Raw genomic sequence first — 14064 nt, forward strand, 5'->3', positions numbered from 1 at the left:
TCAGTGAGGTTAGTGCTGTAGATATATGGACTTCATCTATCTAGCATATACCCAGAGTATCAGTTGTTAAAGTATCCCTTTCAGAGGATCCACTAGGTCCTATCTGTGTGAAGCTAGATTTTCTTCATATTTTTCAAGCAAAACCATACACCACAATAGATTGAATACACCACAATAGATTGAATGCTGTTTAGGGAGACATTAAAGAGATTTGCAAGAAATGTAAAATTGTGATAGTCTTCTCACCAAGTTTATGTTTTTCATATGGCAAGCTTTTGTTGTTTCTTTATAAGAATTTTTTTTTCAATTTTTAAGATTGTGAATGACATGATATTCCTTTTGACTCCTGTTTTTGAAATAGCGTCCTCAATATTTTACTAAGGTGAAACACTAAGATAGTGAAAACCTTTATTCAAGGTTGTTTATGGGGAAAATATCTGTTAGAACTTCTCAAATGTGGTATCTATGTTTTGTTATTTGATAATAATTAAGTTATTGAAGCTTTCTTATAAATTTAAAAGTAGCTTTTAACTTGCAAAATCAGAATGCCCTGAAATAATTTCTTTTCTTGTAAGATTGACTGTTCAAGTACTATTATGCTGGACAATATTGTGAGGAAAGATACTAATATAGATCATGGCCAGCCAAGACCACCCTCAAACAGAACGGTCCAGTCACCAAATTCATCAGTGCCATCTCCAGGCCTTGCAGGTAAAGTGGGCTGCTTTTGATTTTTGTGAAAGTTTTTCTAGTTTTCACTTTACTTGAAATAAAAAATTACCCCTCTTCTCCTTTTTTGTTGAATACTTAATCTGAGTTTTTCACTATTTAAAATTAGTATGCTTTCAGAGAAAACAAAAGGTTAAATTTCTTTATCCTTTCTTTCTTTCTAGTCACAGTCTCGCTCTGTTGCCAGGCTAGAGTGCAGTGGTGCGATCATAGCTCACTGCAGACTCACTCCTGAGCTCAAGCGATCTCCCACCTCAGCCTCCTGAGTAGCTGGGATTGTAAGTATGCTGCTCTACCAAACATGGCTAATGTTTTTTGGTAGAGACAGTCTTGAACTTCTGGCCTTAAGCAATCCTTCTGCCTTAGCCTCCCAAAGCTTTGGGATTACAGGCATGAGCCATCACACCAGGCCTCCTTTACCTTTTCAATTTCAACAGAACTTCTCACCATTATAGTACTTTCAGGGGGAAATTGGTGTTATATTCTCTCTTGTTGATAAGTTGCCTGTGATGTGGTCTTTAAGATGTAATTTGCCTAGGGTCAAAATGTATTAGTGACAATAAGTAGAAATCACTCTTTTGGTGATTTGTTTGGTGTTTAATTGTGTTTGTGAATCTTGACATACCTACTCATTTCCTCTGAGAGAAAAACGCTAATATTACTTCTGAGGACATAGGTACCTTAAACCAAAATATGAAAAGAGAATTTAAGTTACTCAACAGTCACATGAACACAATTTAAACGGGGATGCCTGTTTTAAACAAACTTATGACAAAATATAGCAGAGAAACTGTTTATCATATGACAAGTTTATACAAATAAGGAACACATGTGGTATTGCCAGAGGATGTGATAAGTAGATAATTCCCTAAAGAGGAAATACATTTATCCAGTATAGCAGATGAGACAAAAATTCATTCTTACTCATGGTCATAAGAAAAATCAAACAAGATAGAATTTCTAAGTTACTGAATTAGCTAAGATTTAAATAATATAGTCATTGAGAATGTGATGAGAGGTACTCTCATACATAGGTGGAAGGGGTATGAGCTGGCAAAACATTCCTGGAAACCATCATAGCAATATTACTAAAGTTTACATTTATCCAATATTGTACTGTGGGCAAAGTACCTTATATGTATTACCTAGTAGGATATTTGCTTCCAGGGGCTTGGAAAATGTATGTACCCTTGAACCTAGTAATTTCCATTTTAATACGCCAATTATAAAGAAATAATTAGGAACTGGATAGGCAGATCATATTTATTAATATTTGTATTACTATTAAAGCATTATTTGCAGTAGTTAAAATTTTGAAGCAGTGCCCAAATATGAGAAGGATAAAAATAAATTAGAATGTGCTTACTTGTAAACAGATTATTTAGCTATTCAGACAATGCTTATATAGAGTTTTTAATGGCATGCTCATGGACTACTGTTTAGTGAAAACAAGTATACAGAACCATATAAAAGATGTAAAAGTATGTTTAAAACTGGAAAGAGATATATCAACCTTAGCAGTATTTATATATGGATGGAGAAGTTATGGGCTACTTAAATGTTATATCTTTTTATAGTTTTCAACTATTCTAAAATGAAGCATGTACTCTTATATTAACAGAAGATTATAAATAGCCATTGTTTTTGATTGATTTTGAGGCAGGGTCTCACTCTGTTACCCAGGGTGTAGCAATCATGGTTCACTGCAGCCTCATACGCTTGGGCTCTAGTGATCCTCCTGCTTTAGCCTTCCCAGTAGTGGGGACTACAGGTAGGTGCCATCAGGCCAGGCTAATTTTTTGTGTGTGTGTGTGTGTGTTTTGTTTTGTTTTGGTTAGAGACGGGTCTTTGTTGTCCAGGCCTTTTGTTTTATTTTTAAATGAAATTTTCCAGAGTTTACAAACCAATGAAATGGAATTTTTTCTCCTCTTCATTTTATCAGCCATATCCTGTTGTTCATCAAACCTTTTAGAACTTCTGTCAATTCGGAATTTTTTTTCTACTTCCCACTTTCATTGTACTCCTACTGTTTAGTTTGGGCCTTCATCAGTTCAAATCAAAATTATTTGCAACAGTTTTCCTTCTTTCTTGGCTGCTTTTAATTAGATCTTCCTTGTTCCAGTCTACACTACCACCAGAGCATAGCTTCTTAATCTTTTTAGGGCAGTAGTCCAGAATCCCTCTTGTTTATTGCCTCAAGTCTGAACCATTGATCTGACTTTCTGTGTCTTCCATTAGTTGGTTTAATTTTGTTTACTTGGTTTTCTTTTTTGAACTCCTTTTCTATCAGCCCGTACCACCTTTCGTTGTCTTCTGTAGCTTCCACTGGCACTAGGGTCTCACTGGAATCTTACCCCTGTTACTCTAACACAGAAAGACTTGGCAATGTTTGGAGACATTTTTGATTGTCACACCCCAAGCTGAGAAGTATAGAGAGATGCCACTGGTATCTAATAATTGGTGGAGGCCAGGGATGTTGCTAAACATCCTGAAATGCAGAGACATTCCTCCACAACAAGGAATTATCTGGTCCAAAAGTCAATAGTGCAGAGGCTGAAAAACCCTGCCAGTGTAACAGGCTGTAACAGACTGCTGAAAATTCAGCAACTACTTACTGTTTCATAGAATTTCATCATGGTTCCCAGTTTCAATGTAGTGCTAAGTGAACACATTCAACAGGACTTCAATGCATAATTATTCATTCGTTTTATGAATGTATGGTTTCCCCCTCCTCAGGACCTGTTACTATGACTAGTGTACACCCCCCAATACGTTCACCTAGTGCCTCCAGCGTTGGAAGCCGAGGAAGGTAAACTGACTAAACCATATTTTCTAGTATATAAAATCTCTAATTAGATTTCTCTTGCCAGTGTTCAACATGTTTTGATACTCAATATATTTTGAACAATTTCTTTTATTTTTAATTAAAATTTTAATAACTATATATTTTAATAAGTTAAGGGATTAACAAAAGTACAAATTTACCTTTGAAGATAGAAGAATATTTGTCTATATGTTGAAAATAAGAAATGTTTGATATTCATATAATAGCAAAGAAAACATAAAAATGAATAGGTATAACAGTACACTATATAGAAACACAAATTTAGGGAAAAGATAAAATTTTATGCTAATTTGATCTCTAAAGACTAAATGTTGATTCTACTTTAAATTAAATGAATGTACAGTTATTGAAATTCTATTTTAAGCAACTGCTCTCCTCTTCCCTGCATTATGCCTGAAAATTCCTCCTAGCTAGTGAACCCAGTTCTTACTTTATCATATGGAAGAATTGTCTGAGGGACAAAAGTTTGCCTTTAGTCCCATGAGAACATAGTGAATCTCTGTAAAAGGTTTTTGTCCCACTACCTTCTTTAAATAGCATTGTGTAAATAAATGATTACTTCATTGTCTTCACCAAAGTATTCACTTTGCTACTGACTAGAGAAGGAAATGAGAAAGCCTAAAATCAGATGCCAGTTCTAAGATACTAAATCTGGTTGCCTAATTGTAAAGCCTCAGGTTTTTAAAAGTTTAGGTTTATTGAAACATCTTTCCAGATATATAACTATTTAGATAGGTTAATATGTAAAACATTTTTATCATAAATGAAACTCGCTTACACAAGTTTCATTTGTTATGCATCATTAATTGCTGATGTTAACATACTTATTGTTGTGAAGATACAGTATTTTAGAAAGTTGTTATACTTTTTATGAGGTATTTAGCTTAACATTCTTAGATTGCTTTTTCTTCTCTCATACTTACAGCTCTGGCTCTTCCAGTAAACCAGCAGGAGCTGACTCTACACACAAAGTCCCAGTGGTCATGCTGGAGCCAATTCGAATAAAACAAGAAAACAGTGGACCACCAGAAAATTATGATTTCCCTGTTGTTATAGTGAAGCAAGAATCAGATGAAGAATCTAGGCCTCAAAATGTAATTATGAATGCTTGCAATACTATTCCTATGCATGGTGGGTAGGGTGAGAGAAACTTTTAAATAGCTCTTAGGAGTTTTTTTTTAATGTTATATTTAAAAGGATTTAAAGACAATTTGAGGGAATCTCTCAGTAAATTAAACAAAAAGACAAAGATGGAAAAACAGGAAAGTTTTTAAAAATCAGAGAGAGGCTCAGATATGGAGGCTGAGCAGTTAAAAGGAGATATTCTCTAACCAGAGTTTTATACCCAGGCAAATTATCAATCAGATTGACTTGAAGATTAACTAAACATTTTCGTGCAAGTTCTCAAAATAATTCTTATGTACTCATTCTCAGGAAGATACTTGATAATATGAATCATCAAAAGTATAGTAAAACAAGAAAGAAGACATAAGATTCCAAAAATAGAATCTGACACAGAAGAAAAAGGCAACCCCCAGTACAGCAGCAGCAGCTTGTACAGTAGTCTGTAGCAGGAAGACATAGGACTCCCAAGGGTGAAAAATGCTTCAACAGTATTGAGAATCTCCTGTTGGAGATTGTGAGAATGACATAGAAATAGAAATACCTAGAAATACCTAGAAAGATAAGCCACTGAAAATATAAGGTAATTACAGAGTCTTAGTAAAAACAAAAAGTTGTACAGAAAATGTCTTAGTACATTTTGTGGGTCTGCAGTGAACAGTATTTACATAATAATAATGACATAAACAAACACCTGAGTACGAATGTAACTAAAAACTGTGACGCAATCAGGATATAACCTGAATATGCATTTAACCAAAAATTGTGATTTTCAGAATACTTAACCAGTACAAGACAAATACTGATCAGTTGGAATAGATACTGGCAATAAACAGTTATACCGGTACCTACCAACTAAAACAATCAATGCTTAATCAAAACTAAGTTAAAGGGATGGGGTGAATGGTGGTGGTGGTGGTTTTGTGTGTGTGTGTGAATGGAAGGAGGACGGGGTTGGAGAATCAGAATGTAAAAACCTAATCTCCTGATCTTCACTAGTAAGGATTATAGATGTATTGCAATTTTTAACAGTCATTTTATTCAGAAATATGGAGGTCAATGGCAGAAGAAAAAGCTAGGTTTGAAAATAGTACTTCCAAGGAATGAGCGCTTTTAACTATATCTATATTTATTACTTTGAAATTTTTGAAAACATTTGAAGGAGATTGTTTTTTTTTATTGATTTGAAATTTTTACCATCCTGGGCTTCAACAGAAAGTTTAGATTCATCTTATAATTTTTGTATCTTAGGTATAATTTGAATGAACAGCTCCAGTGAGGTGTATATATATATATATATATATATATATATATATATATATATAATGTCACGTGGTTGACTTCCACTCTACCCAACCCATTCTCTAATTTCTGTAGCCATCCCCAGACTCAGATTTTTTCTCTGTTTTGGTATTTTTTAGTAGAGGTCCATGTCTTCTAAACCATTAGCAATAAACATATACTGTTGTCATGAAGATTCCTTTGAAGCAGCCAGGTGCTCACTAGAGAGTAGTCTACAGTTCAGAATTGCATTAGTGATAAAAAATTTTTTTAAAGCCAGTTAAATATATATTTTTTCTACTACAGGCCAATTATCCAAGAAGCATACTCACCTCCCTGCTCTTAAATAGCAGTCAGAGTTCTACCTCTGAGGAGACTGTGCTAAGATCAGATGCCCCTGATAGTACAGGAGATCAACCTGGACTTCACCAGGAGAATTCCTCAAATGGAAAGTCTGAATGGCTGGATCCTTCCCAGAAGTCACCTCTTCATGTTGGAGAGACAAGGAAAGAGGATGACCCCAATGAGGACTGGTGTGCAGTTTGTCAAAACGGAGGGGAACTCCTCTGCTGTGAAAAGTGCCCCAAAGTATTCCATCTTTCTTGCCATGTGCCCACATTGACAAATTTTCCAAGGTAAGATAGTACTTCCCTTCCCACATTCTTTTACTGTAAACTTTTGAAGATTATTTTAACAGAAAGCCTTTGAAAAAACTTAAATGAAATTCCACTTGGCACAAGTGTATACTCCAAAATCCCAATGAATAGTCTAGGTTTTCCCATACCCTTTCGCTTATTCCTTGTGCTTCTTTCAAAAAACTAATCATTCAGCCTGAGCAACACAGGGAGACCCTGTCTCTACAAAATAAAAAATTAGCCGGGTGTGGTAGTGCATGCCTGTAGTCCCAGCTACTCAGGAGGCTGAGGTGGGAAGATTGGTTGAGCCTGAGAGGTCAAGGTTGCAGTAAGCTGTGCTTGCACCCCTGCATTCCAGACTGGGAAACAGAGCAAGTTCCTCTCCCTAGTCATTATAAAAAGAAAAAAAATAACAGGCCATTTAAATTATCACAAGGGGTCACCATAAGGAACAATGTCCTTATGCATAACAGCTACCACAGTTTATGATGTCTTTTTGCCAGGCATCGAACTGTATCATTTACAAGTATTTCAAGTAAATTCTCAAACCCTATGGGGATGATGATCATCATCATGACCAAGATGGTTAAGAGCCATTGGGTTGATCTCTCAGTTCTTGGAAGGCTATACTTTTGAAAATTTAATTTTATAAACTTAGAGTAACAAGAATAGTACAAAGAGCTTTTCTAGTTCCTGAATCATTTGGAGGAAAAAAATTCAATTATGCTCTAGATATGTGAGCCCTAGATTAAATTTGTTTAGGTGTTTTTTTTTCATATATGTATCTCACGCCTTCTTAACTAGATTTTAATGTTAGGCCCTTGCATTATATTTCTGCTGTTTCCTCTCAGCATGGTGCAGTATACCTAGTGGTATGTGGTAAATGCTCAGTGATTAAAATTCATGCCAAATAAACAATTCTGTATCATAGATGTCATGGAGGAGGTGGGAAAGGGAAATAGTGAAGAGAGGAAATGATGCATTAGGAATTCAAAAGTACATTGTCCCCCAACAGTGGAGAGTGGATTTGCACTTTCTGCCGAGACTTATCTAAACCAGAAGTTGAATATGACTGTGATGCTCCCAGTCACAACTCAGAAAAAAAGAAAACTGAAGGCCTTGTTAAGTTAACACCTATAGATAAAAGGGTAAGTCTTTGGTAAGATGCATTATTGTATTGTAGTGCAATATTGTACTGTGGTACCTTTCGTCAAAGAGGTGTATATCCATCCAGATTTTATACTGATCCTTTTTATTTAGGAGTATTTTTTTTTTTAACAAAGGTACATGAATCTTAAAGACTATAACTTTCTTTAAATTAAAAAAATCACAGAATGCGTGTATTTTATAGAAGCTTATTGTACCTGAACAAGATGGAATATGTACCCTAGACTTTTAAATTTAATCTGCCTTAAGTAAATTTCTATTTTGTTTTATTTCCTACCATAGATTTTTCCTCAGAATTGCCACCAAGGAGCTGGGTTTTTTCTTTACTCTTCCTGGAAATAATTCCTTTTTTTTTAACCAAATGGGACTAGACTTATGCATCAAAGCCAACTGATATATTTAACTGTAAATAACATTTAAAGCTACCAAGTCAACACTTTGTTACCAAAAAAACTCCTTTGCTAAATTATTAAATAGAACAGTCAATATGAAAGTTGTCATGCAAGAAGGGACGTGCCCATTCACTGCCAATACTACTCAGTGGTTACTGGGATAAACCCATAAGCAGGGAAGTATGAATAGCAGAGCACATGGTTGGACCTTCGGCATGCAGAAAGGTGCCTTAGGTCTGGATGCATATTGAGAAGGTCCACCTCCAGTTCTCCTAAGAGACGTACGTTCTTCCTTTATAGACTATTACTAATTTATAATACACAGACTGGAACAATAAGTGCAGATTTATTGTTAGAAAACTTCAAATGGGTTTCTAGTGATTGTCTTAGTTCCTTCAATTACAGGGCCTGTTCCCAAATATTGGGAAGGAGAGCAAAACTCCAAGAATCAATAATTTTTTTGTATTCATCTGGGTTTTAATTTTTAGTCTGACACTTTGGGACCTCTGAGATTGTTATTTAAAATAAGCTGTGAATTCATTGTTTTATAATATTTTATCTCAGTTTTTATTTATTTTTGCTTAGAAGTGTGAGCGCCTACTTTTATTTCTTTACTGCCATGAAATGAGCCTGGCTTTTCAAGACCCTGTTCCTCTAACTGTAAGTATTAATGTCATTTTGTGCATGTTTACACAGTGGAATGCTTTTCTGGAATTTTATTTATGAGAATCTAGCTTATATACCATTTTTCAGTACTTTAATATCTAAACCTTAAATCTTAATAATACATACTGAATGCTTTGATCCTACGTAGGTACATTTTAGTAAGTGGCCCAAAACTTCTGTTCATTTCTCAGGTATTCTTTCTTCTTTTCTCATCTATTTTACTTACTTCTGGGATGTTTGGGGTGATTTCTGTTAATTGTCTGTATCTCAGGAGTTTTAGGCATGTTTCCGAAGCTGTTGGAAAAAAACTTTGAAATAAAGACATCTCTCCCTGCTACATTTTCCATACTTATTTTTCTTTATAGGTCCAGACTTCAAGTAAAAAGTAGACTTTACCAATACAAAAAAGTTGAGGAAGTATGTGTGCATGTGCTATTGACTTCAAAAAAGTTCATATTGAAAGTTTGATGTGACTGTGGCCGGGAGCAGTGGCTCACGCCTATAATCCCAGCACTTTGGGAGGCCGAGGCGGGCGGATCACGAGTTCAGGAGATAGAGACCATCCTGGCTAACACGGTGAAACCCCGTCTCTACTAAAAATACAAAAAATTAGCCAGGTGTGGTGGCGGGCGCCTGTAGTCCCAGCTACTCGGGAGGCTGAGTGGCGTGAAACCTGGGAGGTGGAGCTTGCAGTGAGCCGAGATTATGCCACTGCACTCCAGCCTGGGCAAAAGAGCAAGACTCCATCTCAAGCAAAAAAAAAGTTTGATGTGACTTTAACGCATAATTTTAGAGTGCTGGAAAGAGCCTGGTACCCAAAAAGAGTATTCTTCTAATGTCTGAACCCGGGAGGCGGAGGTTGCAGTGAGCCGAGATCACGCCATTGCACTCCAGCCTGGGCAACAAGAGCGAAACTCTGTCTCAAAAAAAAAAAAAAAAAAAATTTCATTTGTTCTACAGTTTGATAAATCTCAAATAAATACAAAGTTGAGAAGAAAATCAGCTTAGTAAATACAGTCAGCTTCTTTCTTAAGAAGAGGTTTTGAGAACTTGATGTAGGAAATAAATACTCCCAGGGAGAAGGGTCTTTTGTACCCAAAACAGGCAGGGTAAAGAAGTCGAGAGGCTTGTAACATTACCAACTTGAAAATGTAACCTGGAATTGTACTTTTTATTATCCTGGCTTACAGTTACGTTATTAATACCAACAATGACAAAGTAGCCCCCTTTTTCTTAATAAATATCATCTCATTTAGTCTGTACAAAATGCTGTGGGTTTGGCAAGATTATCCCTATTTGAAATATGAAGAAACTGAGGTTAAATAGCTTACCCAGGACTATGACACTGAGCAGCAGAGCTGGGGATTAAACCCAGATTCAAAGTCCTTCTTCCTCTTATATAATACATGCAGCAAAAACATGTCAGATTCTACTAGAAATGATATTCTTTCTAGTAATTGCTTTTTGTTTAATAATGAAGAAAAAAATCTAGATGATTAAGAGGAAATATGTGAAGACACATTTTTTTCATTAAAAATAATTGGGGCTGGGTGCAGTGGCTCACGCCTGTAATCCCAACATTTTGGGAGGCTGAGGCAGGCAGATTGCTTGAACCCAGGAGTTTGAGACCAGCCTGGGCAACATGGCAAAACCCCATCTCTACAAAAAATACAAAAATTAGCCAGCTATGTTAGCGCATGCCTGTAGCCCCAGCTACGTGAGAGGCTGAGGTGAGAGGATCACTTAAGCCCAGGAGGCAAAGTTTGCAGTGAGCCGAGATTGTGTCACTGCACTCCAGCCTGGGTGACAGAGCAAGACCCTGTCTCAAAAATAATAATTGGTTAAACTTTTTGGAAAAAGTAACACAAACCTTTACCAGTGTGTGTGGAAGGCAGTGGGCACTTGTAAACACTGTTAAATGGGTATCTTTACTAATGGCAAATAGCACAGAGAAAAGCAATGAGAACATTCTGAATTTTAGAGCACATCTCGTAGAATATATTTAGGGCGAGGTAGAATTTAGCTGTTTGTATTATAACATCTCATTTTTTTAAAAGGTGCCTGATTATTACAAAATAATTAAAAATCCAATGGATTTGTCAACCATCAAGAAAAGACTACAAGAAGATTATTCCATGTACTCAAAACCTGAAGATTTTGTAGCTGATTTTAGATTGATCTTTCAAAACTGTGCTGAATTCAATGAGGTGAGGCTAGGGGAGGGAAGGGGGCAGGAAGGAATAGCAGTGTGAAAATCAACACCTTGTCAACATGGGAGACCAAGATGTCTGAGTTAGAATAAATTTCCAGCTTTTCAGATCAGGGAATGCAAGAGAGAATTCAGATGACTCTATCCACATTTATATTCAAAGGTTTATTAGATGGTGATGGAAATGCAAATTACGGCTGATAACTGAAAGACAAAATGTTTTTCTCTGACCTAGAAATATTCTTTATCATTCCTACCTGTATTTCTTATTTTTATGTTGATCTTGAAATATTAAGGATGTGGGCCAAATAGCTCTAATTTAAAAATTTCTCATCTGTCAGTTCATCTAAACATCTGTCAGACTTAGAACCTTTTGCTGCTGGTGGTTTGTTCTCTGTTACTCATTCTGATAGTACTACATTTAATTTGTTCCAAAAATACCTGGTTCATGATCCTATGGTTATGGAATCCTACCTGATATATGTTTGGCAATATAGTCCTACCATTACCACCTTCTTTTAGAATAATCCAGTCTTTTACTTTTATCTTTTTTCCATACTTCTGAATCTTTTATTTTAGCTGGCCTTCTATACAGAGACTTTGTCTAGTCCTAGACTATTATTTCAATGACTATGCATGAACACTTTTCAAAACAGCTCATTAATATATATAATCTGAGAAGTCAAAAGTGTGTCCTTTTTTTACTCATATTTTTATTTTTACTCAACAGCCTGATTCAGAAGTAGCCAATGCTGGTATAAAACTTGAAAATTATTTTGAAGAACTTCTAAAGAACCTCTATCCAGAAAAAAGGTTTCCCAAACCAGAATTCAGGAATGAATCAGAAGATAATAAATTTAGTGATGATTCAGATGATGACTTTGTACAGCCCCGGAAGAAACGCCTCAAAAGCATTGAAGAACGCCAGTTGCTTAAATAATATGCAGCACCACTAGCTTGTGCTGGTTTTTAGATTTTTTTGTTTTCAAAAAAAAATTTGTCAGTAATTTAACATCACTACAAAGAAGAGTCTGTGACTACTCTCATCTCTGTTTTGGACATTTACTAGACTTTGATTTCCTTAATAGCCCATTTCTGTTAACCTCTTATCACTAAGAAAGAAAGGAAAGAAGATGAATGGAAGAAAGAAAATGGAAAGAAGGAAAAAAGGATAGAAAAAGGATGGAAGAAAGAAGCATTGAAAACAAAGACATTCTTCCCACTTCTTGGATTTTTAAACCACAGTCTGGAGCGATAGCTACTGTAGAAAGGAAATAGACTTTGTATGAACTCTTAAGTTGAAAAGTATATGTGGTTTGGATGTGTGCTTTAATTCAGTTTTAGAAATTAATACCACAACCCATGAATTATATGGCCTGACAATGTGAGTTAGGTGTACTGTACTGAAGAACAGTACTCCACAAACATGGGTGGTAAAAAGAGTTCCATCCCAGGAGGCCAAACGGTGCAACAGAAGGGTAGGTTAGATGCTATTAAGAAGGCACCTAATAGTACATCATGTAAGATGGCAACTGTATTAAAGAGAAATCCGGAAAACAAATGTTTGATTTTTGTTTTTGTTTTTATCTTATCTTGTCTGTAGAGGTGTTTGGTATAGCAGGTTTTCAAGGCCATTTTTTATACATTTCTAGATGTAGATTTTCAACTTCTTCCACTGAGGGAGGTATACACATTTGGTTTTGCTGTGTGTCTATGTGAGGTTTAACTGTACAGGTGATCCTTTTACAACAAGCTTCATTGTTTGTTTGCAGTATAGCTTTTAGTGGAACTACCCAAAATATAAATACAGCAGCGTGCACTGTATTTGATGTGAGGTTTCTTCATCATATACCCTACTGGGCATTAAATATAAGTTCCTCTGAAAGGGACGCGTTTTTGTGGTTTTCATCTGTCTATAATTTGGAATGAAATGTGTTGTAGGATTTTGGGAGCAGGCAGCTGGGGGTAATTAATAGTGATTTTTTTTTTTTTTCCCTGAAGCATCTGTGTCATGTTTTGAGAGTCAGAACATCAAATTTACTTAATCTTTGGTCTGACTTCTGATTTTGTTCTCCTGATAGAGGTACAAAAGACCTATCTATCTTCTGAGGACAAGCATATTCTTAATGTGCCAGACCTACCCGGTTCAGCTGATACAGATAGATAGAAGAAAATTGCTGTGCCATACATTAATCCAGCATTTGACACAATATCTAAATGGTTTGCTGAAGTTAATCTTTATTTATAAAACATTAACTGGAGTAAATTTTTCTCCTTAGGATGATAGAATAAAAAGAGCTCACTTGAAAGAAGGCTATTATTTGCATTATATCACCTGCCATAAATTTAACATAGAAGACTTGGTACATGGCTTTACTTCTTAAAGTGGAAAATATCCTGTGGCTAATTCATTGGGTTTTCAGGTATTGCTAAAGATAAAATACAGGGAGAAAATAACTTGTTAGCAATAGATTCCCATTGTTTATATATAGGTCTTGTTCATAATATGTCAATTATGTATTGTTAAAAAGTCCTAATCGCTTTTCAAATATGTGTTACATGGTAATGTTTGTCATTGTTGTTTTAAAGTTGCATTTGACATTTGTTCTCCAGAGTGTTTGAACAGATTTTGATAACAGTGCATACACCTTTTGTCTTTTTTTGCTCCAGCATTTTATTTTTAGCACAGCAGCTGTGGAGCTTTTGCTGATAATTTTATTGTTGGTATCTTAGAATACTGTTTGTCTGACAGTTTATTCTTCCATACTTGTCTCCCAAGTTAAAACAGAGCAACACAGATAAATTATTTTGAGAATCATCACAAAAGGGAGTTAGAACTTGTGAGAGTAAAACTATGATTTCCTAAATGTGACTAATGAACCCCAAACTGTCACTATTACATTCAGTGCCATATTTATCTTTCAAAACAGTATTTGTTTCACCCTAACCATCTTTGGCTGAATGAAAGGCAGTTGAGAACCATCTTTTGGTCGTACATAATATAATTACATAAAAAGT

The 14064-nt window shown here is 35.5% G+C and overlaps 1 protein-coding gene across 2 annotated transcripts in view; it reads left to right on the top strand.

The window, feature by feature from the left end:
• The window catches only part of TRIM24 (tripartite motif containing 24), a 125984-nt gene extending 113377 nt beyond the window's left edge, over positions 1-12607 (top strand). For both annotated transcript variants that reach the window (XM_054494687.2, XM_054494688.2), the window contains exons 12-19: positions 576-711; positions 3466-3538; positions 4500-4668; positions 6284-6612; positions 7628-7760; positions 8757-8831; positions 10895-11044; positions 11777-12607. In XM_054494687.2, the coding sequence (XP_054350662.1) occupies positions 576-711; positions 3466-3538; positions 4500-4668; positions 6284-6612; positions 7628-7760; positions 8757-8831; positions 10895-11044; positions 11777-11986 (1275 nt within the window). In that variant the 3' untranslated portion in view covers positions 11987-12607. The remainder of the gene's footprint in view (positions 1-575; positions 712-3465; positions 3539-4499; positions 4669-6283; positions 6613-7627; positions 7761-8756; positions 8832-10894; positions 11045-11776) is intronic.
• Positions 12608-14064: the final 1457 nt, after the last annotated feature.

Source organism: Pongo pygmaeus, chromosome 6 (assembly GCF_028885625.2).
Source record: "Pongo pygmaeus isolate AG05252 chromosome 6, NHGRI_mPonPyg2-v2.0_pri, whole genome shotgun sequence".
Taxonomy (NCBI): domain Eukaryota; kingdom Metazoa; phylum Chordata; class Mammalia; order Primates; family Hominidae; genus Pongo; species Pongo pygmaeus.